This window comes from Mytilus galloprovincialis, chromosome 14, assembly GCF_965363235.1.
Source record: "Mytilus galloprovincialis chromosome 14, xbMytGall1.hap1.1, whole genome shotgun sequence".
Classification (NCBI taxonomy): domain Eukaryota; kingdom Metazoa; phylum Mollusca; class Bivalvia; order Mytilida; family Mytilidae; genus Mytilus; species Mytilus galloprovincialis.
Window position 1 is genome coordinate 67,315,452 of NC_134851.1, and position 26,324 is coordinate 67,341,775.

Consider the following 26,324-nt stretch of genomic DNA (forward strand, 5'->3'; position numbering starts at 1 on the left):
TTCGAAATGATAACTGAAATGGATTGATTTGTGTATTAAGCATGATATTGGAGATAGCCATATTGTAGTTGGAGCTTGGCCTACGTTAAACTAGGGTTACCTTTGAAAAAAAATTTAAAAGTTTATCTGGTCGTATGAATATGATGGTCGAAGCGCGGAACAGCCGATTTTGTGTATTAATGCGTAATATGGTTTATCGATTCAAGACAAAAAGTCCAAACAAAAACTTGACAAAACCAATTTTACTTCATGTAATGTAAAAAAATTTAACAAAACGGTACGCAACACAGATCATATGCTTAAACACCTCATTTTAAGCTTCATATGGCTGCATTCACTGGTTTGAATAATGTGGACTTTTAACTATGAACTGCATCTCTGTTTTTGAAGTAACAACCTTAGATAGAATGTTCATGAGCTAGCTTCATGCACAATAAACCGAATGACGAAAGGTCAACAAAAACTAACATATTATTATTAAGCATACCACTCTTTGCTTTTTTCCCAAATCTGGATATAAAACAGAAATAACAAATTTAAATTTTTAGTTCAATAATCTAAGGCAAGCACCTGACCATCAGACCAAGTTTGTTTTTAACATTAAGAGTAGGTTTGAAGTGCTCAAGATAATATTTTATAATAGTTTTGATAATCATGGCATAAATTCGTGTATCCTGTATGTCCTAAAATACTTACCCCCTGAGACAATAACTCTAGTCTCATCACTTGACCCAACACCAGCAACATTTGCAGCGGTACAAACATAATTCCCATTGTCATAAAGGTCGGCCCTGTTTATCGTGAGAGATGGGACATTAACTGTTGATCCACAGTAGTCAGTAACCTTTTCCACTTGAGTTCTGCTTCCATTGATTACTCTGTACCATGTGACTTCTGTGTGAGGGGGATTCGAGTTAACAACACATTCTAATGTCACAGTTGTTCCATATTTAACAGGGTATCTGGGTGACAATACTTTGACAGTGGGTATAGCTGAAATGAATGAAATAAAATTCCTGTAAATTCAAAACTTTTAAGAAATTTTCTAATTATCCCAAAAATTGAAAAGGGATAGACTTTTATAAGAAACGACAATTCCAAATTGTTTTCGCATTATTTTTATGCGGCATTGTTTGCAATTGCAATCATTATATCCCGTTTATGTCTGTTGTTAAACAATCCAAATATTAAAATGCGCCCTAAAATTTCTGATTTACAGTATTCATGATTATACGATATGGCCATCCTAGTTATACTTTTTCTTCTTACTATTTATTCACAAAAAAATGATTGAGAAAATTAATATGGAACAGGTATCACAAATATAAAAGCCTGCAGATGCGCACAATACTTTCTGTGAAGTATGAATAAAATAACTGCCACTGTACATAAGCCGTGCCGTAATAAATACATTAACAAATTTAACAAAGATTCGATAGGTTCTTCATTTAGACAACTTTCACATTAAAATGTAATGTGTAGATAAATTATACTTTTGTTTTCGTTCATTGAGAAGTGAAAATTCAATAAGTCTTGGAAAACGGATATAACAAAATTATTAACATCACTATGAACTAATTGGAAACATGACAGTAAAATTCAGTTAATTGAAAACAGGTAAATTGCATAATCCTTTTATTTGCAAAAGCGTTTAGCGTTTAAGCGTTTCAATTCCGGTATCAATGATGAGTTTATTTTAAGCAGAAAACGTCATGGATGCAAAAAGAATGTGAACAATACCCTATTTGCAATATCAAAGTTGTCTCTTTATTTTACATTCCTGATAATTGTTTAATTTTCAAGGACATCTCGGTAATACACGCATAAGGACTCTTGTGTATAACAGTTGTAACTATAGAAATACTTACTAGGTCTTTGTCTCATGGATGGAGGGTTCTTTGACACTAAAAAACCAAATCAAATTCAAGATAAATCCTGTAAGTACAGCAGGTGGCAGTTTACCTTGAGAGTTTAGGACCCTTTTATGTAAATCATTGGATTAAAACAACACACAAATTTTAAATATTCAGAAAGATAATCTTCAAATTAATTCCTTTATTCCACTTGAGTGTTAAAAAGAATTAAACACAGGTAAGAATGCGATTTCAGATACTAACTACTTAAGAAATTTCATAATCTTAACAAAAAAAAAGAAATAGATAATATTGCCGTTACAAAGATTAATAACATTTTTTTCGTATGCTGATTCATCAGATTAAAACAGCTTATCCATGTGTGCTTAGTGGATATTCTTGCTGAAAAATTCAATCTCAAAAAGGAAAATGAAATTATTTGAATTTATATTAAATTTTATTTGTAATTTGAGTTACTTACTTCTAAGAAGATCTGCATAAATCTTGGGAGGAACTATTTCAAGTTCTCTCTTACTCTTTATCAAATACTGGTAAGTCGTAAGTGGATGAGATGAAGTTTCATCAAGTTCTACGCTATCATTGATATTTAAACCAATAACATATAACTGAATTCCGTCTGTCTCTGCTCTCTCTGCCGCTCGCCAAGTACTGTTTGTACTCAAACTCTTATCCTGACCCGTTACCAACAGTATAAAGTTTCTAGCATAGTCACGATCACCCTGGTCAGGTCTGAACATCTGGATTCTAGCAGTATCTATGGCTTGTGCTGTGTTTGTAATTCCCCCTTGGTAACTGACATTGTCTACAGCTTTTCTTAAATTACCGCTGGATTGATAGTCATTGAGATTGAACTGAACATTAGAGTCTGTACTGTATCTCAACAAACCAATTTTAAATTCTTCATGATAAAAACAAATTGTGTCAAGGAGATTTTTAGTGAATGTTGTCATCCAATCGAAATATTCTTGAGAAACAGAAGAATCAAGGATAACGACCAAATCATATCCCGTTTCTATTGAGTTTACTGTCGTGGCAACTGTAATAAAAAACATATCTACTTTTTAAATCTGAGCCGGAAAGATATATGTCTGTTGCAAATTGCAATTCATGAAAAGTATTAAGAACTCGTAAAAGCCATTAATCAGAACAGTTCAAATATTCTCATCTTGGTTTTTTTTTTACAAATAGACTGAAAACTCCCGGTGTTTAGTTGCAAAAGACGATTACATCATTTTGCGAAATTTTTGTTTAATGGCATTTTTAATTCGAAATAATAACTGAAATGGATTGATTTGTGTATAATGCATCAGATTGGAGATAGCCGTATTGTAGTTAGAGCTTGGCCTACGTAAAATTAGGTTAACTTTAAAAAAGTTTCAAAAGTTTATCTGGTCGTATAAATATGATGGTCGAAGCGCGGAACAGCCGATTTTGTGTATTAACGCGTCTGCGCTAAAAGTAGAGATACTGTGATTATACTGGTTGACAATTTATAGATTATATTAGAATAGCAATTTTGAAATTTAATTTTTAATTGTTACGCAAAAGAAAGAATATGGTTTATCAATTCATGACAAAAAGTCCCAACAAAAACAGATCATATGCTTAAACACCTCATTTTAAGCTTCATCTGGCTGCTTTTACTGGTTTGAATAATGAAGACCTTTAATTATTAACTGCATCTGCGTTTTTAAAGTAACACCCGTAGATAGAATGGTCATGATTCATGCACAATAAACCGAATGACGAAAGGTCAACAAAAACTAAAATATTATTATAAAGCATACCACTCTTTGCCTTTTCCACCCATATCTGGGTATAAAGGAGAGATAACAAATATAAATTTTTCAGTTCAAAACTCTAGGGCAAGCTCCTGACTATCAGACCAAGTTTGTTTTAACATTAAGAGTAGGTTTGAAGTGCTCATGAAAATATTTTATGATAGTTTAGATAATCCTGGCATACATTCGTGTATCCTATATGTCCGAAAACACTTACCCCCTGAGACAATAACTCTAGTCGCTTCACTTGACCCAACACCAGCAACATTTTCAGCGGTACATACATAATTACCATTGTCATAAAGGTCGGCCCTGTTTATCGTGAGAGATGGGACAATAACTGTTGATCCACAGTAGTCAGTACCCTTTTCCACTTCAGTTCTGCCTCCATTGGTTACCCTGTACCATGTGACTTCTGTGTGAGAGGGATACGAGTCCACGACACATTCTAATGTCACAGATGCTCGATGTTTAACATGGTATCTGGTTGACAATACTCTGACAGTTGGTATAGCTGAAATGAATCAAATAAAATTCCTGTAAATTATGAAATTTTATGAAATTTTCTAATTATTCCAAAAATTGAAATAGGAAAGACTTTTATAAGAAACGACAATTCTGAATTATTTTTGCATTATTTGTACGCGGCATTTTCTGCAATTGCGATTATTATATTCCATTTGTGTCTGTTGTAAAACAATCCAAATGATAAATGCGCCCAAAAATTTCTGATTAACAGTATTCATGTTTATATGATATGGCTATCCTAGTTATACTTGTTCTTCTTACTATTTATTCACAAAAAAATTATTGAGAAAATTTATATGGAACAGGTATCACAAAAATAAAAGCCTGCAGATGCGCACAATTCTTTCTGTGAAGTATGTATAAAATAACTGCCACTGTGCATAAGCCGTACAGTAATAAATACATTAACAAATTTAGCAAAGATTCGATAGGTTCTTCAATTAGATAACTTTCACATTAAAATGTCAAATATAGATAAATTATGCTTTTTTTTTTCGTTCCTTGACAAGTGACAATTCAATAAGTCTTGGAAAACGGATATAACAAAATTATTAACATCACTATGAACTAATTGGAAACATGACAGTAAAATTCAATTAATTGAAAACAGGTAAATTGCATAATCCTTTTATTTGCAAAAGCGTTTAGCGTTTAAGCGTTTCAATTCTGGTATCTATAATGAGTTTATTTTAAGAAGACAACGTCATGGATGCAAAAGGAAGGTGAACAATACCCTATTTGCAATATCAAAGTTGTCTCTTCATTTTACATTCCTGATAATTGTATAATTTTCAAGGACATCTGGGTACTACACGCATAAGGACTCTTGTGTATAGCAGTTGTAACTATAGAAATACTTACTAGGTCTTTGTCTCATGGATGGAGGGTTCTTTGACACTAAAAAAAACCAAATCAAATTCAAGATCAACCCTGTAAGTACAGCAGGTGGCAGTTTACCTTGAGAGTTAGGGACCCTTTTATGTAAAGCATGTGGTTAAAACAACACAAATAGTTTAAATATTCAGAAGGATAACCTTCAAATTAATTCCTTTATTCCAATTGAGTGTTAAAAAGAATTAAACACCGGTAAGAATGCAATTGCAGATACTAACTACTTTAGAAATTTCATAATCTTAAAAAAAAAAGAAATAGTTAATATTGCCGTTACAAAGATTAATAACATTTTTTTTCGTATGCTGATTCATCAGATTAAAACAGCTTATCCATGTGTGCTTGGTGGATATTCTAAACTTGCTGAAAAATTCAATCTCACAAAGGAAAATGAAATTATTTTAATTTATATTGATTTTATTTGTAACTTGAGTTACTTACTTCCAAGAAGATCTGCATAAATCTTGGGAGGAACTATTTCAAGTTCTCTCTTACTCTTTATCAAATACTGATAAGTCGTAAGTGGATGAGATGAAGTTTCATCAAGTTCTACGCTATCATTGATATTTAAACCAATAACATATAACTGAATTCCGTCTGTCTCTGCTCTCTCTGCCGCTCGCCAAGTACTGTTTGTACTCAAACTCTTATCCTGACCCGTTACCAACAATATAAAGTTTCTGGCATAGTCACGATCACCCTGATCAGGTCTGAACATCTGGATTCTAGCAGTATCTATGGCTTGTGCTGTGTTTGTTATTCCCCCTTGGTAACTGACATTGTCTACAGCTTTTCTTACATTACCGCTGGATTGATAGTCATTGAGATTGAACTGAACATTAGAGTCTGTACTGTATCTCAACAAACCAATTTTAAATTCTCCATCATCAAAACAAATTGTGTCAAGGAGATTTTTAGTGAATGTTGTCATCCAATCAAAATATTCTTGAGAAACAGAAGAATCAAGGATTACGACCAAATCATATCCCGTTTCTCTTGATTTTACTGTCGTGGCAACTGTAATAAAAAAAATATCTACTTTTTTAAATTTGAGCCAGAAAGATATCTGTCTGTTGCAAATTGCAATTCAAGAAAAGTATTAAGAACTCATAAAGGCAATTAATCAGAATAGTTCAAATATTCTCATCTTGATTTTTCAGGTCCAAAAAAATCATTGTTAAAAAAAATGCTTTTCTTAAAGTTTTTTGTTCCACAAAAAGTAAATTTTTACTCCATATTTAATATCGATATACAATTCTCTAAATTATGTCTTTACATTGTTCATTTTTGTTTTGTCTGGACTTTTTTTTCTTTCTCTTTGATATAAAAAAATGGTATTCAAGGACTGAAATAAATCCTCCTCAGATAAAATTGGCAGCATCAAATATTGGTCGCCTATTTTAAAATAATTACACTAAGTACCTATATTGATTTATGTCTCAGAAAATTCTGCAAAATATCAATTGGTACATGTAGACTAACAACACGTTTCGATTTTTCAAAACGAAGGGGCCTTACATATGGTAGCGTCATACAATCGTCTGCATTTAATTAATGTGTCATCATTAACTATTAAAAAATCCTATATAACTTTAATATAAATAATATTTTCATTTCCAAAAGCAATACAGCTTATAAGGCATATAGCAAAATATACACCAAATTTCAATACACACATACGTGTATAAGCAGTAATAGATAGCGAATTATATCGATATATAATTGTAAAAAACTTTATCGGAGCATAATACACAACATTTATGAATGACGAAGTTTTTCAGCAGAAAAAATTAAATCCTTAAATTATTAAGCTCTTTTACATTTTGTGATGATAATAACTGAAGAAATTTTAAAGCTGAAGGATGGCTCCATTAGTATTGTTTTCTATATATTTTACTTTAGCCGTAATTGGCACAACTTTTTGGAATTTTGGGTCCTCAATGCTCTTCAACTTTGTACTTGTTTGGCTTTCTAACTATTTTGATCACTTTGATCATATTGTTTTAGCACACTATTCAATTACGTTTAAGTCTTTATTTAAATACGAGTTTAAGTTTGAAATATATTTGGACATATATGCAAAGTTGTGTCATCTGCATATAATTCAGACTCTGTGTGTTCTAATTTAAACGGGAGATCATTTATATAGATTAAGAATAATAAAGGTCCTAGTATGGAACCTTGTGGGACCCCAAATGTTACATTATTGTATCCTGATTCAGTTGTTCCTGTTTAACCTTTTGCAATCTATTTGAGAGATAGGATGAAAACCACTTAACTGAGTGATCATCACATTTGTATAAATTAAGTTTCGATAATAAGATGTTATGATTAACAGTGTCAAATGCTTTTTTTAAATCTAGAAATAAAACAGCAGTAAAATTGCCTTTGTCAAATTCTTCTAACCATTTGTCAATTATTTTGATAAGTGCTGTATGGCAAGAATGTTTTTCTCTAAATCCAGATTGTTGTTGTACTAATAGTTTGTATTTAGTTAAAAATGAAAACAATTGTTTAAACACAGTCCTCTCAAAAATCTTGGACACTGTAGGTAAAATCGAAATAGGACGATAATTGTTAGGATCATCCTTTTTACCGGCTTTGAACATTGGAGTTACTTTTGCATACTTTAAAATATCAGGAAATATACCTGTACATAAACTAAGGTTTATAACATGAGTGAGAGAATCTACTAATGTTGATTTTGATACTTTTAATATTCTTGGGCCAACTCCATCGGTCCCGGTTGATTTATTAATATCTAGACTTGAGAGAAATCAGCATTTGTGACAGTGTATAGTGAAAACAATGTGTTATCATTAATTTTGGATTTAATATAATTGTTTATTTTCTCTGATTCAAAATTAGAATGGGGATGTGGAATAAGTTTTTCTCCCACTAAAGTGATCATTTAAGTAGTTTACAATGTCAAATTTATCCGTAAGATTCTTATCTTCGTATGTTATCATATCAATATCATGACCCGTTGTAGAGTTAAGATCTTTTAAAAGTCTCCATAGAGATTACAGTTTTTATCATTATTAATGGCTTGATTAAAAACCAAGGGCCTGTTTATCTAAACGCTCGTAGGAGTATGAGATGTCCAAAGATCATCGTATGACGTGTCCTTGACCTACGTGGGTTTATCAAACATGTCGTAACTAAAGAAAAATCCTGGAAATCGTCCTAACTTTAGGACATCTATTTAGGTGTTTTAAGATGGTCTTATGGTCTTAAGATGGTCTTGCTCATTGTTGAAGGTCGTACGGTGACCTATAACTGTTAATTTCTGTGTCATTTGGTCTCTTGTGAAGAGTTGTCTTATTTGCAATCATACCACATCTTCTTTTTTTATAATTAGGATGATCCTAACTTTAGGATATATTTTATTATGGTTACTTCGTAAACAAATACGACGTATGTTAATTTAGGGAGCATTATTGAACATTTGTGTAGCTATAGACCGCTTATGGACTATAATAATTCAGTGAACTATTTGGGCGATATTGATTTTATACGCAAGTGTAGATTATCTGGTCCGTAACACAGGAGCTTGGGTAAAGATCACCAGGGTTGTTTTGTGTGTATTTAAAGTTTTATTAATACATATTCTTTATTTTAACCTATTTTCACTTATTTAATGTATTCTTGTTCTTATCCAAAAGATTTTACAAAAACAGTAGTATATATACGATGCTCCTCTTTATTCATATTTTCCACGTCGAAATAAATCACATTAAATAAATGAACAAAGGTTAAACTATTAAAGAATATCTACTTTGAAAAAATTTAAAACACAAACATAAAAGATTTAGAAATAGGGGGTCTATTCCCCAAGCGCCAGTGATCCGTTATGAATTAATTTATGTACTCTGTAATTATATAAAAGATGAACGAGATAAGCATTAAAACAATGTAAACTAGTAATCCTGTGTTAGGATGCTAACACAAAAGTCGCCAAAGCGGACCCCAAATAATTGTTCTACGGTATCCATGATGCCATATAACATGTGTGTAAAGTTTCATTAAATTTAAAGGATTTTGATATTTTTCACATTTTTGCCGTTTCCGTGGTTACGGCGGCCATTTTGGAAATTTTGAAGTCAAAAGTAATGTCTACATATGGTAGGCAACATTTGTTATAAGTTTCATAAATTGTGAAGGATTTTGAAAATTTTCACATTTTTGAAGTTTCCATGGCAACGGCGGCCATTTTGGAAATTCCAAACTCAAAAGTCAAGTCTACATAAGCTAGGCAACATTTGTTATAAGTTTCATTAAATTTGAAGTTTTTCATATTTTTGCTGTTTCCATGGTAACAGTGGCCATTTTGAAAATTCCAAAGTCTATCTTCTGCTGCAAATTGTTTTCTCCATAATTGTTTACCATCTAAACAAATTTAATGTCTCTAGAATAAATTTAACATTGATGTTCTAGAATGTTCCATGAAAATTGACCCCCCCCCCTAAAATTATGCTAAGAAAACCCCCTACTGAAATAAAAAAAGTTCCATGTTGAAGCAGACATGTGTCTCTTAATATTCATAGAAGTAATCATAATTCCATCTACTCTACATACAGTAGAAAGTTAAAGAAATGTAAAAAAAATTTACCCAATCCATCTTTGAGCCCCCCTCATTATGCCAAGATGACACCCTGGTATCACGGAAATTGGGTTCTATGCTTGTTACCGATTATCTTTTATTGGTTTTCACTTTTTACAAATAATTTATTCAATTATTATATAAAACGTTGTTACATTTTTTGTGTTTTTGATTTTGTTTCATAAAGTTTGAATGTACAATTATTAGATAATTTTATAAATATTATTTATTATCTTTATAATAATATTAATAAGATTTTTAATTTTTAATCTTATAATTATTTACTACTTGTGAAATTAAGAATCCCATTTTTCTTTACGCTAACACTGAGGACAGTGGTAAGGACATCCTAGCTAGGATAGTCCTAAGATAGCTTCGATGTGCATACTGAGACTTGTCGTAAGGCGGTCCTAACAATATCCGAATTTATTCCTAAGATAGATCTAAGGACAGATCATATGACAGTTTCGATAAACAGGCCCCAGAACTATTATGTTCTGTCTTATTGATATCTTATTACAATTGAAAGTCAATACTTTAACAAAAAAAGTATTTGATACAGATTGATGACAGTGTTTATAAGAAACGAAACCGGTAATCATTTAAAAGGGAGTTATATGTAGAAATGGGTAGCACAGATACCTCAGCAATTTACAATTTCTGAGTGAATTTGTGGTCTTCATTTTTAATTTATAATTTTAGGCCATCTTCTATAGGTTTTTGTCCCAGTATTCTCCATTTTCTTTATTTTAACACCCTAAAATTCTCTCTTTGTTATCTACACATTATTTTTTGTTTTAGCACATTTTGTTTTATATTTGTTAACTCTATCCAGACCCCTATTTCTACATATTGAATTCAAATACTATTTATATTGCGATACGGACGGACAATCATGGAAAACAGATATAGTAAAAAAAAATAATTGTTAAATGTTGTGTGTCCTCGTGTCAGAAAGGTTGATCTCTATAACAAATTCTACTGAATATATGTAATATTTCCCCTGGGGAAGGGTAGGCACATTATGACGTTTACTGCAAAAAGAATAAAACAAACTGAGTTTGATTGAGTATATATATTTTTCAAGAAATATATAACCGTTCCTACATCCTTTTATTTGAATACATGAACATAAATTCCGTATTCCCTTGTTCGGGTTTTAAAGTAAGAAATAGTAAATATTGATTCAAATTCATTACGGGAAGTCCTATTTATCTTATTCTGTAGTGGACTATTTTTATTTTGTAACTCAGTATTTGATATGCATTGATGACTGTGTTAAGAAAGGAAACGAGTAATTATTTCAAAGAGGGGTTATCTAAAGAAAATGGGAGGTACCTGTATAAATACCTAAGCGTTTAACCATGAGTTTGGGGTTTTTAATTCTGTAATTTATAATATTAGGCCACCATCTATTGCTTTTCTTTTTTCTCTTGTTCAGGTTTTATAGTGAAAAAGTGATAATAACCATTCAAATTGATTTAGATAATGGAAGCCTTTTTATCTGTATAAAAAAATTATGTAATCCACAATTTTAGTTTTTTTTTTTTTTGTGAACGTTAGTTCCGTTTAAACTCGAATCATATTTTGGTTTATATAGATATAATAAGATGTGGTATGATCGAGTGCCAATGAGACAACTCTCCATCCAAGTTACAATTTATAAAAGTAAACCAATATAGGTCAAGGTACGGCCTTCAACACGGAGCCTTGGCTCACACCGAACAGCAAGCTATAAAAGGCCCCAAAACATACAAGTGTAAAACCATTTAAACGGTCTAATCTATATAAAAATGAAAAACGAGAAACACGTATGAGCTACACAAACAGACGAAAACTACTGTACATCAGATTCCTAACTTAAGACAGGTGCAAACATTTGCAGCGGGATTAAACGTTTTAAGGGTACCAAACCTTCTCCCTTTTCTGAAACAATAGTATAACATCACAACATAGAAAAACATACTATAAAATATCAATTGGAAGGCTTAATTCAATCAAAACCAAATTAACACACAATGAACGAATAAATTTGATCTGTGATGCAAATACATAGTTAATAAAAATTATAAGGGATACATAATTAAGGTCAAAAGTAGATAAACAGGTTTAAACAAAGTGAAAGTATGATATCACTGTGAAATATTAAACAAATTTTAGAAAATCATCACTTTTGAAAAAAACCTGCGTCATATAATACACAGGTAAATGAAAATAATTTTGTTGTTAAGTATACTTATACTTCTGTGTGTAAAAAATCTTCCGTTTAGGAATACTAAGAAATTTCTTTAATATCAATAAAACTAATCTAACACTTGGTACATATGGGGTGAATATCAACAATAAAACTATACAATAAGTGCTAGATAAAACTTCCTGTACAGGTGCAATAATAATATTTAAGGAGAATTAAATTAATTTTGATGTTCAAAAAGAGGTCTACGCATGTGCAGGAATGGAAGGCGGAAAATTTTGAAGCTCCGATTTTGTTGAAGATTTCCTTGATATTGTCGAGCTGTAACACAAAATAACACTTATATTTGTGTCTAAACGGTGTTTTGTCCTTCTATTAACAAGTTTTGTATATTTTCAACCCACCACCAATCGAAGTTTTTGCAAAAAATCTCTTAGATATCATTCCGTCTCGTTCTGGTCAGTGGTCGGCCATGTTGATTTTATCATCCAAGACACTGTAAATATTACTTGTGAGCCAGACCCTGATAGCTTTCCTGACTGCAAATAGTAGAACTTTATGTATATATGCACTGCACCATGTGCACCATTACTTTTACATTTTACAGTACATTTTAATTGAAAGTGTTGTGTATTTTTTAACCCTTTCATTTTGTACATATTTTTTGGTTTTAATATAACCCATTTCGTTATTTTATTTTATCCTTTACATTCATTGTGCCTAAGATAAAGTCTAATTAAACGCTGTTGTATCCATTTTATTCATTTTTACTGCAATTAATGTAACTGTAGTCTGGGTGACGAAACTAAATTTTAATAAATAACTTGTATTAAGTCCACGTACTACCGGCACTTGTCTATATATTTTATAAGATATTTTAACTTTTTGACTTGCCATCCGTCACGATGATCCGCTCGACACGTACACGACACGCTAGAAAGCCGTTCACACCAAGCCGCCCAACTGTACAAAGAACAGTAAATTATAATATAAATAAGACGAAAGCATTGAATCAGATGTTAGAAGCTACGGACCGTGAACATCTTCAGGTAGTCCTGAAAAACGGAAACCTTGTGTTGACTTTTTCAACCGCAGCATTTGAGGCATTTAGAGCAGTAACTCAAACACTTTATATTTCAGTGCCATTTCAAAAGACGTTTAATTCGAATTTGAAAACAGGTTATCAAAAGATGGTATTACAAGGGCAGAGGAATCTCTGGTGGCATTCTAGGGTGGTATTAAATTATACAGGATAAATTTATATTTGACGACTTCAGTTGTTAATGTGAATGGTGGACATTTACAAACTTTTTATTCCGATCACTTGCACTTTATTATTAGTGAGCTTGACAAGATTGGGGATTTTAATAATATGAACAAGATAATGAGAGACACAATTTGTGAACTGAAACTGACAAAATTGCACAAGATTTAAAAAGTGTAACTGACTCTACTAACATTGCGAGTAACACTGATGCAGCATCAAATAGTAGTTGTGACACAATTAGTCTTCCAGGAAGAGGGCGGTCTATAGATATGAACTTAAGTATAAATGAAACTGAAATTTGTCTGGTTTGCGATAAACATTGTGCAGCTAACGCAGTATTGCGTGATAGGTGCAATGTCTCATTATGCTTGTAAAAACATATGACTCTCAGATAGAAAGGGCATTGAATCTGGAAATACTTATTACACTTGTACAAGCTGTAGGGATTTATTAACTATAGACAATATTGATAGATCTGAAATTCAGGAGTGTAATCCGTCCGTTAATAGCACTGATGACATTAGTTGTCCGTCCATAGTGAAAGTTTTAAATGCAAGGGAGCTTTGGGGTAAAAAGAACAGTAGGAGTAAAAGTGTGAGTACTCCAAAGTCCATTGGCAACTGACCACGACGTATAAATATTAATAGAAAATGTATAGATGTAGCTATTGATACTGACATTTGCTTTAGTGATACCAAAATTTTGGACAATTTACCTGATAAGGAAAAACAATTAAAAGCTAAAGAGCGTGAACTAGCTAATAAAGAATCAGCGAACATTAAATGATACCAGTAAGAAATTAGCTGCATCACAATCGTATATATATACTTTGGAAAAGAAAATTGAAGAATTAGAATAGTCTCTTATATTAAGTGAACGTGCTAAAAGTGTGCAGGATGTTAACAGTGATTGTAATTCTCAAATTATTACTAACAATAACGCTAATAGTGCGCTCAAAATTCTTGGACACAGGTTTAATCTGTTAGAAAGCAAATTAGGACAATTTCTAAATAGTGATAAAAGTATAGTTATAAATAATAACAATTATGGCTCTAATAATTGTCATCTTGTTGTTTTTTTCTATGGTCGGGTTGTTGTCTCTTTGGCACATTCCCCATTTAAATTGTCAATTTTATGCACTGTCTCAAGAAGGGTCCGATACGCCAGTATATAACGTACAGGCGACAGAGTATAGTTCGAGTACTCAGGACACTGTTTCACAAAATCCAGTCACTAGTGGGGTCTCGGTAGATACTAACTTGATAGATACATCATGTAACATTTCTGAGCAGGACAATACCGCAAAATTAGATACATCTTTTTTAGAAAAAACTGTGAAGAAAAAAAAGGCCTCCAAGGTACAGGAGAAACCCTCAAAACACAACAACATCATGTTGTGAACAGTCTTCAACCTCAATGGCCAATGCAACAAACATTACCGAGTCAAGTATATGCAAGGTTACCAGTCTATCCTCACAGTCATAATCTGAACAATCACTATGTGAGACAGCAAATACCAACATCAATGGTAAGGCAACCGTTATTTCATCCTTTAATGTTGACAACTTCACAACAAATGCCGTATACCTATCAGAGCTACTCGGGAATGTAGATATTCTAGCTATACAGGAACATTGGTTATGGTCTTTCGAAAAATTAAAATTAGAAACTTTTGCTGCTGAATGCGATTTTTGTACTACTATAAAATGTACTGACGAATATGATCCTATTAGTAATAGACAGCGCATACGGGGATTGGGTGGTTGTGGTATTTTATGGAGAGCACACTGAGACCAATTTGTGAAAATTCATAATGATGGTAATGAACGTATTTGTGTTATAACTTTAGACACTTAGCCGAAACCAATTTGTATTGTGGCCGTATATATGCCCTGTACTGGTAGTAAGGAATATGACCGAATATATGAGCAATGTTTTGATGAGATAAGTGAATTAACTATTAAATTTGCAGACCACACCATAATAGTGCTAGGTGATTTAAATGCCTCATTGATTCGTAAACAGAAAACTACAAGAGACAAAGTGTTTTTAACATCAATACAGGAAATAAATTTATGTGTACCAAGGAATTATCCTTCTAGTCATACCTTTTTTAACCATAATGACAAAGCTTCGTCACAAATAGACTATATTTTAGCTTTTAATGATAGTAACTTTTTTATTAAGACAGATATATATTGTATGTAACCGTTAAATTGGTCATCTCATGTGCCAGTGACTGCCAATTTTATATATAATTTACATGCTTCGGAAAAAACTGATGTAGTCAATACTGCTACGATGAATAGAATTAACTGGGAGAACTGTGATACGCTGAAGTACCAAAGGTTACTTGATGAAAAATTTAATTCCTTTGATATTGCATCTGGAACTTTAGATGAACAATTTCAAAATGTGGCTGATATTTTTTAAACAAGTGCAGAGGAAGCATCAGAGGAGGTTAAAAAACGTAGGGGTCGAAAATTAAGGCCGCGGCCTATGACAGTAAACATGCATATAATATTTTCAAACAAGATAGGGGAAATAAATGTGAAACTAACATTCTATGGGTGAACTGTAAATTGGCTAAAAAGAAACTCCGACAAGCTCAGAGGCAGCTTGATGTCAATAATAGATATAAACTGTATTATGAAATAATGGACTCATATACTTCAAATCAGAAGCTCTTTTACAAACTCATTAATATACAAAGAACTGGGAAAGTTAAGAAACTGACTAAATTAGTTATTGATGGCATAAATCTTGAGTCCTCAGAAGAAATAAGGGATGGCTGGGCCTCGTATTTCGAAAAATTAAGTACTTTATCTACAAGTTCATCATTTTGTGATCATCAGCATCAAATTCTGAAGCGTAATATACAAAATATTTTAGCACTACAAAATTCAGGGAGTAAGGGAATGTAATATGCAACTTTAGATGAAGTTACAGCAGCTATAAGCAAAATGAAAAATGGAAGGTCACCTGACGAATTAAATCGAATGAGTGAACATTTGAAATGTGGTGGACAAATAGTACCTATAATATTAAAAGCTCTTTTTGATCGTGTTTTACAAGAAAGAGATGTACCTGAAATTTTTCAGTCTGAAATTATTACACCAATACACAAGAGTCATGGTCCACCCTTGCAGGATCCAAATTCTTATAGGCGAATTACAGCATGTAGTATAATGGGAAAAGTTTTTGAGACTATACATATGTCTAAAATTTCACCAGATTTAGATGGACTTCAAAATAAATTGCAACTTGGTTTTACTAAACGGGTATCTCAGACAAATGTAGCTTTATTTCTTACTGATGGGCTACCTGACGCAAAGGATCGTAAAAAGAAAGTATTTGTAGCCTTTACTGATGCCTCTAAAGCATTTGATGTTGTGTGGCATGATTCTTTGATGTTAAAACCTTTTTCAGTCTGGAGTTAAGGATGAGGATTGGTTTGTAGTATATAAATGGTATCAGCAAATGAAATCAAAGGTTAAGTGGGATAGACATTTTTCAAGAGATTTTGATGAGCAACAGGGAGTTAGACAAGGTGGTATTTTGTCTCCTACTCTGTATAAACTTTATATTAATTCATTATTAGATTGGTATCAAAACAAGCATTTGGGCTCCCGTATTGGAACGATACATATTGCCTCACAGCATGCGCAGATTATATTGTATTATTAGCGGAAGATGCTATTTCGTTACAGACAATGTTAAATTTACAAGAAACTTTTGCAAATAAAGATAGATATTTTATTATGCCCGCGTCACACTGTCTCGATTTTTATATACGATGGACACCCGAATGCGAACATTGTAAGTTCGTACGAAGTTGGTCCCGATCTCGTTAAAATACCAAAAAGTGACTGAAGCATGTACGATGAATAACGAAGTCTATACGATGGTGCCGAAATTATATACGATAGCAAAAGATGGACATACGAAGGTTAACCGAAGACGGATATTTAAGCTTCATATCTCAGCCGAAGCCTACACGATGGAACACGAAGGCTACACGATGGATTACGATGATGGCGCGATGGCCATACGATGTCTAAAAGACGTCGTGTACAGCTTTAATACGATGCATTTAAATTATATGACGCTCTGCATTGCCTTGTTTGAACTGTAAAATGTGTGCACTAGTCTGAATAATCACCCATAATTATGCCCATGTTTACTGATCTATCTTAAAGGTAAGGTAATGGGTTCGTTGGTCCCTTTTTTTCAAAAAGAGCTCTTTCCAGGAGAATATTATAATAATATAGACAAAAGGAAGGATGTGGGGAAAGCAAAAAATGCGGCAAAATATGACATATAGAAAACAAAATGGTTATGGAGTAAACATTCGTGTGACAACAACTCAGACGATACATAAAAAATCAGAATAATGAAGAAAAAGTTGGTTTCCCTATATACGTGTACCTACAGTGTTGGTGTACGAGGCGCGTTTATGATTTTCATTATTTACTTGATATGAACTCCATGTTTTGTGAACGTCTTTCTTACCTGTCGTATTAGACTGACCAGTGCATATCGCGCATGGCACTTTAAATGTATTTTAGTGCGAAAATAACTTACATTTAGCTGGATTTATTGCCGTCGTAGTTCCATCTTGTTGCCTTCGTACTTTTATTCGATGGCAACACGACGGGATTACGAGGTCTTCACGACGTCGTGTTGCCATCGTAAGACCTTCGGGTAGCTTCGTGATTCATTCGTGTAGACATCGTAATGTAAAAACTGCCCGATGGAAACGATAGAAACACGAATGCAATACGATGTTCAAAGATGCATTCCCGGTGACATTACGATGGTGATGATGGTGATACGAACTCAATACGAACCCTCAACATCGGACGCACCTTCGGGGATTTTTTAACATGTTAAAAAATTTAGAACCCTTCCCGAAGTTGTCCCCAAAGGCAAGAAAAAGTGGCCGATGGTTCTACGATGGTTAAAGATTGCACTACGAATAGCCCGATCTGGATACGATCAGTCCCGATTTTGAAAATTTCCATAATCGTGTTGCCATCGGCGTAAAAATCGGGACAGTGTGACTCGGGCATAAGTGAAGCTAAAAGTAAAATTATGACTTTCAATAGTAGAAGAAATGAAAAATGTGTGGATGAATTTTATGTACACGAAAAACCTATAGAACATGTTGTTTCATATACTCATGTTGGAATTAATCGAAATTCAGTAGAAAAATGTTTTGTATCAGAAAGAATTAAATTAGCTAGACGAATCTACTATTCGCTAATGGGTGCAGGTATGCATGGATATAATGGAGTCAACCCAAATATAGTCATCAAATTATGGAATACATATGTTCGCCCACGATTAATTTTTGGACTAGACTGTGTAACACTTAGCAGAAAGGAATTGGATGAATTGAACTTTTTTTACAAATCACAACTTAAAATTCTGCAAAACTTGCCAGAACGAACCGCTGATACAGCAATATATATTCTGTCTGGCCAGATGCCAATAGAAGCATTTTTACATAGACAAATTTTAGTACACTTTGGCAACATTGTGCGAAACAACGATAAAGAGAAGGAGATCTGTATTAGACAACTTGTGATGAAGGAAAACACCTCTCATAGCTGGTTTATATATGTGAACGATATACTCTCAGTGTATGAATTTGAATCTATTTTACCTTTGATAACTATTTGACATCTTAAATTCGATTCCAGAGAAATTGAGAAAGTTGGAAAAACTATGTGAAAAAGAGAATAGAAACTTTCTACAGACAGAAGATAACGAATATGGCAGAAGGAAAGTCCACTCTTCGCTTTTTGCATCCCATGTCAATGAATTGTGGAACTGTTCATAACGTTGGGGCCAACACAGGACTTGACTCTATTTCTATTATGAAAGCTAATGTAAAAGCTAGATTACTTACAGGAGTGTATACACTGCAATCAAATCGTAGTAGATTTAACAAGTATGAAGTAAGTGCGATATGTCCGTTGTGTATGGATGACATCGAAGATATTGAACATTTCTTGCTACAATTTATTCCAAAGCTAAGAACTCTGCTTTATGACTTTAATCATGAAATAGGAAATCTAGTCTTCTCAAACAATTCAATGCTATTGAGAGTGGTTTTGAATGTTTCTAGTCCACAAGTTCCAATATTAATACAGACTTTCTAATTTAAGGAGAAAATTGATGCCATAACAAGAGGAATGGTATATGCCTTACACCATAACAGATGTTCTATACTGGATTTAGTTGGCAGCTAGGATGGCAATGTCATTTAAAATCATTTAATAGTTTAAAATAAAATAAAGCAATTTATTAAGTTACTACATGTATTAATCAAAAGTTTAAGGTTTAATAATTATGACAATGTAATATAAAGTATAAGCCTTGTGTTCTTATATTTTTTGCAATACTTATATTTCAGTTTGTAAGGAAACTTAAGGGATGATATATGAATGTCTAAGTTGTTCTATTAAGTTAAGGGAAATTATTTTTCTATCAAGGTATAAGGAAATTATACTCAGATAATAAAATATATGTCCTAAATAAGTGATAAAGTAACTATTGTGTAAGCTACTGATTTTCTCCCCAACTTAACTTGTTGTGTTTTTTAGTGAAGTAGGAGACATAAGGCTACTGGTGCAGTGTAAGGAGACTTAAGCGAAATACCAATAAAGATATATTGGTTTAATTTAGAATGAACAATAGAGAGTTGAGTTATATGCTGAGTTACAAACTTGCACAGTAACATTGATAATTTGGTGGTACATGAAGTGATTTTAGATTTAAGTATATGCCACAGTGCATGAACTTTTAAAGTAATATACATTGATTAGTGTATAATTGACATAATAACATTTTTGCATTAAATGGAGTACAAATGTATATAATATGGTGATGGAACAGTTTCCTGCACGTGTACAAAAGTGATTTGACATTTAAGTTCTTTTTATAACACTCAAGTTTTATGTTTTAATTGAGCTCCCAGCTGGGATCGCAGCCTTAGCTCATTTTGGATAAGACCAACTGCCGTTGCGTTGTAAATTGGTGGTGGGTACGCCAGGCTGTGTTTATATCCTTTACACCAGTATCTTGAACAATTAATTTTAGGCGAAATAATACTGGTTTGTGCACCGATCATATTCACTGTAAAATATTCTTGCACATGCACGCAGTTGCTTATAGTATCAATCAGTTGCTTATCCGTGCTACACTACAAAAGTAGTGGTACTTCAGATAGTGGAGGAAAGAATAAAGAAGAAGAATTACGAAGAAGTGAAAATTTGAAGTAATTCCAAATAATCCAAGCTGGTATATAGACAAGATCCATGTTAACATTAAATAACAAAAAAGCATTACAAATAGTATCAACAGGTCAAATTAAAAAGAAAGTACGATTTGAGAGTACTCGCAGCTACTGACAGCTAGTTAAAAGCCAACACAATTAATAATAAAAAATCATGCATCAGAGACTTAAATTAACTAAAACACATCCCAGTGATTTAGTATTTTAACGTCATGAACAGTCAAAGAAGACATGACTAGTGAAATGCCAAAAATAAATGTAACGACAGGTTGTAGGATAGTTAGGAGTGACTTCTTTATAGATAAAAATGAACGTGTGTGTGTCTCTATACATCCCGTTTCCAAAAGAAAATACAAATTTAGTTATGTTTTAATTTGCTAATGACAAAATCGATATCAGTGCCAATGTAAACTATAATCAGAAATCGAATTACAACATTGGTAACCCTTACTAATAAGTGTGTTTAAAGGTTCGATGAGTTTACACGGATCACAATAGTGATTTCCGCTCTTTAGGTAAAATATTACCGTAAAATTTAGGATGTGAAATACCATTTTTAATAAGTTTTCAACAGGTACAGCCAAATTTACTAATCAAATCTTTGTATCTATGAAAGAATTTAGTAAAAGTTTTAAGTAATTTATGGTAACGAAATCCATGACTTAATAATTTACCAGTGATGCATTGATTACGTTCGTTAAAATCTATGACATCACTACACACACGGGCATACCGACCGAGTTGGGATATATAAACGCCGTATGATGGAGCCAAAGGCACATCGCCGTCTAAAAAAGGAAAATTAACAATAGGGAATGAAACATTGTCTCTTTTGTCGTAAATTTTAGGATGGAGTTTCCCTTTAGAAATTGAAATGTTTAAATCTAGAAAAGGACAACTACTACTGTTTATGTCAGATTTAGTTAAAGTAAGTTCTTTTGGGTTACTTTCGGTAGTATATTTAGAGAACTCTGGATTATTTAACGAAAAAATATCATCCAGATAACGGTAGGTATTGTTGAATGTATCAACCAAATGTAACAATGATGTGTCTTTACTGAGTTTGGTCATAAACTGAGATTCATAGCAATACAGGAATAAATTTGCTATTAAAGGGGCGCAGTTAGTGCCCATAGGAATACATACTACCTGACGATACACTTTATCGTCGAAACGTGCATATATGTTATCTAGGAGAAAATTTAAAGCTTCAATCAAATCCTCACATTTCCAGTAAGTGTATGAAAACTTTTTCTTTATTAGATTGTGTGGAAGTGTAGTGTAGAGAGTAGACAAATCATAACTGTCAACAGAATTAAGAGGACCATCAAAAGCATGTATTTTATCTAAAACCTCTAAAGAATTTTTAACACTTCCAAAAACATTAATACCATTATTTTCATAAGCTTTATTACAAAAGTTAATAACCAGTTCTTTGATGGTAGTAAGAGAGGTAGTTAGAAGCACTGATAGATTAGTAGTAGAACACTTACTAGATGCGGAGATGAAACGGAATTTAAATGGTTTGTTTTGTGTAATTTCGGTAACCAGTACATTGTAGGGACTTACAAATGTTCGGAAGAGGCTTTAAGCTGGGTAGTGGCAGTGATATGCTTGTTAACGATTTGACTCTCTGTGGTGCGTACGGACCTGAATGTAGAGGAATTGATAATTTCGTTTTGAAGAACTGCCGTGTAGTATATGCGTCACACCACCACTACATTATTGGCTGCCTTGTCTGCCGGTACGAACACAAACCGCTCTGCGAGTACTTGGAGGTTATTTTTTATTCTAGAAATGGGAATATTATGGACCCTATTAATAATTTCAGAATTGTTTTCAAAATGAGATATTCGAATATTAACAGTATTCATAATTTTATTTGAATAACTGTCTAGAGAATTTTTATCAGATCTTTCACGTTTGCACCAATTTTTACAATAGGCAGACAGAGCGTCTTTAATGACCTGACGACACTGTTTCCAATCTATTATAGATGGAGGACGGTATTTCGGTTCTTTCATTATAAAAGTTTTGACCTTACGGTCTTCGACGATGTTGAGGTCTCCTGTAATAACATGACCATAGGGAACATATCTAAAACTAGATGTTTCACAGTCTCAAGTGGAAGGAACATTATTTTCTATATTGGCGTCTGATATAACTGACGTATAATTAAAAATCAAACTTCTGCTCGTTTTTTTTTATAACAATACGAAATAATGGGTGGTTCTATATTTATCAAAATATGGAGGTATTTGGCTATAGACGGAAGAGCCATTGAATATGCTAGATAAGTTAATAAAATCAATACCTCTATTTATATATTTTAATTTAAGAAAATGTCGTTTATGATTTTCAGGTTTATCGATACTAGGAAACAGCCTGTGATGACAAAAGACTGTAATAATATAGGTGTATTCATAAAACAGGCTAAAAAAAGAAATTTTATCACACTCCAGAAAAATAGCATATAATTTACTTATTGGTATCTGACCCAGTTTGCATAATACTTGATGTCTGCTATTATTTTTTATTATAGAAACAGATCAGCAAGTGTATAATATATACGATGTTTAATACAGTACGTTGATTACGGTTTTTGCGTTTACCATGAGACCTATTATTTCTAAGTAGTTTATCAACGATATTAATGACATCGATAGAAGTTTTAGATATGTTCCCCTGTCCCAATATTTTGTCATTGAGACCGAGAGGATAAGCTGTTTGAAGTCTTTTTATCCAAAATAATTCGCGAACTTGACGTAATTTTTCAAATTGCTTGTGTGATTCTCCTGGTTGTTTCTGAGCGGTTTCGAGGGGTTGGAATTTTATAAATTTAAGATTGTGATTATGCTTATCTAAATGTTGATATGTCAAACTTTTGAATGTTTTGGGTCTAACCGTCTACGAAAGTGGTAAAGGTGTTCTTGATTTCCGTAATACTATCGTCCCGTATATCCCACATATTGAATACCACACTTAGGTTGGGTTCAAGTTATAATATACATCATGTTTTGAGTTTTTCAGGTAATATCACAGGAAAAGGAAAGCGAAAAAGTTCTCCCGTTCACTGTTGACCTTACAGTATTTTGAGAAGTTAATCTAAAACAGGTTAGGTATTTTTTTGCATTGCACGGGAAAATTTGTGGATATCCACGCGCATTTTTGTTAAATAATCTGGCTGTAGTGGCATTACAAATACGTTTATTTAAGGTAGCACAATACAAAGACTTTTCATCCCTAATCAGACATCTTTAAACTGATGTAATTCCACTCATGTTTCTTTAAATTTTATAAATGAGGTACCAAAAGAAAGAAGAAGGATTAATCTTTCAAGTTGTGATAATTTCATTATGACATAATTATTACATCATTAATTGTTATGTAATTAGTTGTCATATTCAGATGTCTATACTTGAATGAATTTAGCTTCTTTGTTATTCATAGCATCCCAAAATATTTTATAGATTCTTGCAAACACAGTTTGACCTCCAAAACTGTGTCTCAGATTTTTCCTATTGTATTTCATTCTCTCATAAATCTTCAATGAAGTTTGCAACATCAATTCATAAGAGACCACTAAATTCAATTGGGTATAAAATTTGTTCTATTGATGTTTTTGGAAATCTGAGACACAGTTTTGGAGGTCAAGCTGTGTTGTACAAGAATCTATAAAATATTTTGGGATGCTATGAAGAACAAAGAAGCTAAATTCATTCAAGTGTGGACATCACAATATAGCAACTGATTACATAATAATTAATTATGTAATAATTCTGTCATAATGAAATTATCACAATTTGAAAGATTAATCTTTCTTCTTTCTTTTGGTACCTCATTTCTAAAATATAAAGAAAGATGAACAGAATTACATCAGTTTAAAGTTGTCTGATTGGGAGTGACAAAATCTTTGTATTGTGCTACCTTAAGCACGTGGATAACCTAGAAGTTGTGTTGTTAATAATTCCGTAAAATCATGATTATTAAATAGGGGTATAGGAACAATAAAAAAGACAGGAGGTTGAAACATTGAATGAGTTTCACAATTACGGAATAGGAAATAATAGGCAAAGCGGTAAATAACTCTTACAAAAACTGTTATAAAAGGCCCGACGTAAAGACTTAAGTATTACAAAACTGACATATATAACAAACACAGGGCAAAAACAGAGAATGTTAGAAATCTTAGTAAAACCATAGCAGGGAGCAATAATAAAAAGTAGCAGGCGTAGATGAGTATTTATACATCCAAACGCCGTAATATTTAATAAACAATTAGGATTTAATACAAAGATAAAATAAACATAACTTTTGGGGCCCTTTTTAGTTTGTTCTTCGGTGTGAGCCAAGGCTCCGTGTTGAAGGCCGTACATTGACCTATAATGGTTTACTTTTATAAATTGTTATCTGGATGGAGAGTTGTCTCATTGGCACTCACATCACATCTTCCTATATCTATGTGAAAGCTCTCTCACAGGCAAACAACCCATAATTGAAAAATATAAGGGCATACACCACCAGCACGGGGACACATTCTACTGCATCCGTACAGCACGAGCAACAAACCCTGCAGTAAATAGATATAGGAAGATGTGGTATGAGTGCCAATGAGACAACTCTCCATCCAAGTAACAATTTACAAAAGTGTTATTAGTTTTGAATATACTTACATAGTTGGACATCTTGCCTTAATATATTTGTCAGAGTCTGTAGATCGGAGTAACGTGAGACTGTATAGACATTTTGTGGACTGGTAGCAATGGTTTTTAATTCTGATTTATCCCAAATTCCAATCCCGATCGGAAACACTTCAATCCTCGCACTCTGCATGCTAAGCGTTTGGTCAGACAGGAATTCGGCGTTAATTGTTGATGCAGAGTCTGTGATCAGAAATACAGCTTTGGAAACGTCTGTGTTTGTAGACTGATATCTAAGTATACTACTAGACACAAAAAGTGCCCAAAATGTGTTAACAATATTGCTCCTAACATTGTCATTGATGTTGGAGATAGCATTGGAAACATCAGTCCATGTTCTATGGCTAGAAATAAAAAAGTTGAATTTGACCCGTTACATCTATCTATGTGTCCAAATATTTACAGAACTGTTAAAAAGACGTCTGGGGTACTGTTTAGTAAAAGTCATATGACGATCAGAGGTACACAAATACTTGATATGCCAATCTCAAAATCGCGGAGAGTATAGTAAAGAATTGATCTTTAAATGTTTTGGTCATGTTGTTTTGTGAATTATTCTTCGTCTATTTGTCGACCAACTAGTTGTGAAAATTTTTTTCGAATATTATTTTTGATGCTTACCTTATGTATTCTATTTTTTAATACATCAATGAATTTATCAAAAAGTTTGAAAAAGAAAGGCGAAAGATAAAAAAGGGATATTCAAACTCATAATTCCAAAATAAACCGAAGACGCCATGGCAAAAAAAGAAAAAGACAAAAAAAAACGGTATACAAAACACAACACAGAAAACTACAGACTGACCAACACGAACCCAACCAAAATACCATGGAAAATTCAAAAAAAATTATATGTGGAGAAGGATAGACAACACAATGAACAAAACTATAAATGAAATTCCTCAACAACTACACAGAAAACAAAGGACTGAGCAAATTGATCCCAATAAAAATAGTTTACAAGGTACTCCAGTAGCAGCATTTCCTTTTCATTAACTTTAGTTTTATTTTTCAATTGCTCATGTTTACTATTTAAAAAATACTTTTAAAACATCTAGCCAAACTAATTAAAACCACAAAATAAGTAACAGTCAAATTTATGTCTAGCCTTCAGTCTGTCCGTAAGCAACATAAATCAATCAAATCTGTCTTATTTCCTCAAATCTATGCCCTGTTTTATAAT

General features: G+C 32.6%; 1 protein-coding gene across 1 annotated transcript in view; it reads right to left on the bottom strand.

The window, feature by feature from the left end:
- The window catches only part of LOC143058156 (collagen alpha-3(VI) chain-like), a 68,611-nt gene that overhangs the window by 25,754 nt on the left and 16,533 nt on the right, over positions 1-26,324 (bottom strand). Inside the window, exons 4-10 of the mRNA XM_076231619.1 lie at positions 25,115-25,485; positions 5,516-6,091; positions 5,045-5,080; positions 3,873-4,169; positions 2,335-2,910; positions 1,869-1,904; positions 697-993 (exon numbers count right to left, since the gene is read on the bottom strand). Coding sequence (XP_076087734.1) covers positions 697-993; positions 1,869-1,904; positions 2,335-2,910; positions 3,873-4,169; positions 5,045-5,080; positions 5,516-6,091; positions 25,115-25,485 — 2,189 coding nt within the window. The remainder of the gene's footprint in view (positions 1-696; positions 994-1,868; positions 1,905-2,334; positions 2,911-3,872; positions 4,170-5,044; positions 5,081-5,515; positions 6,092-25,114; positions 25,486-26,324) is intronic.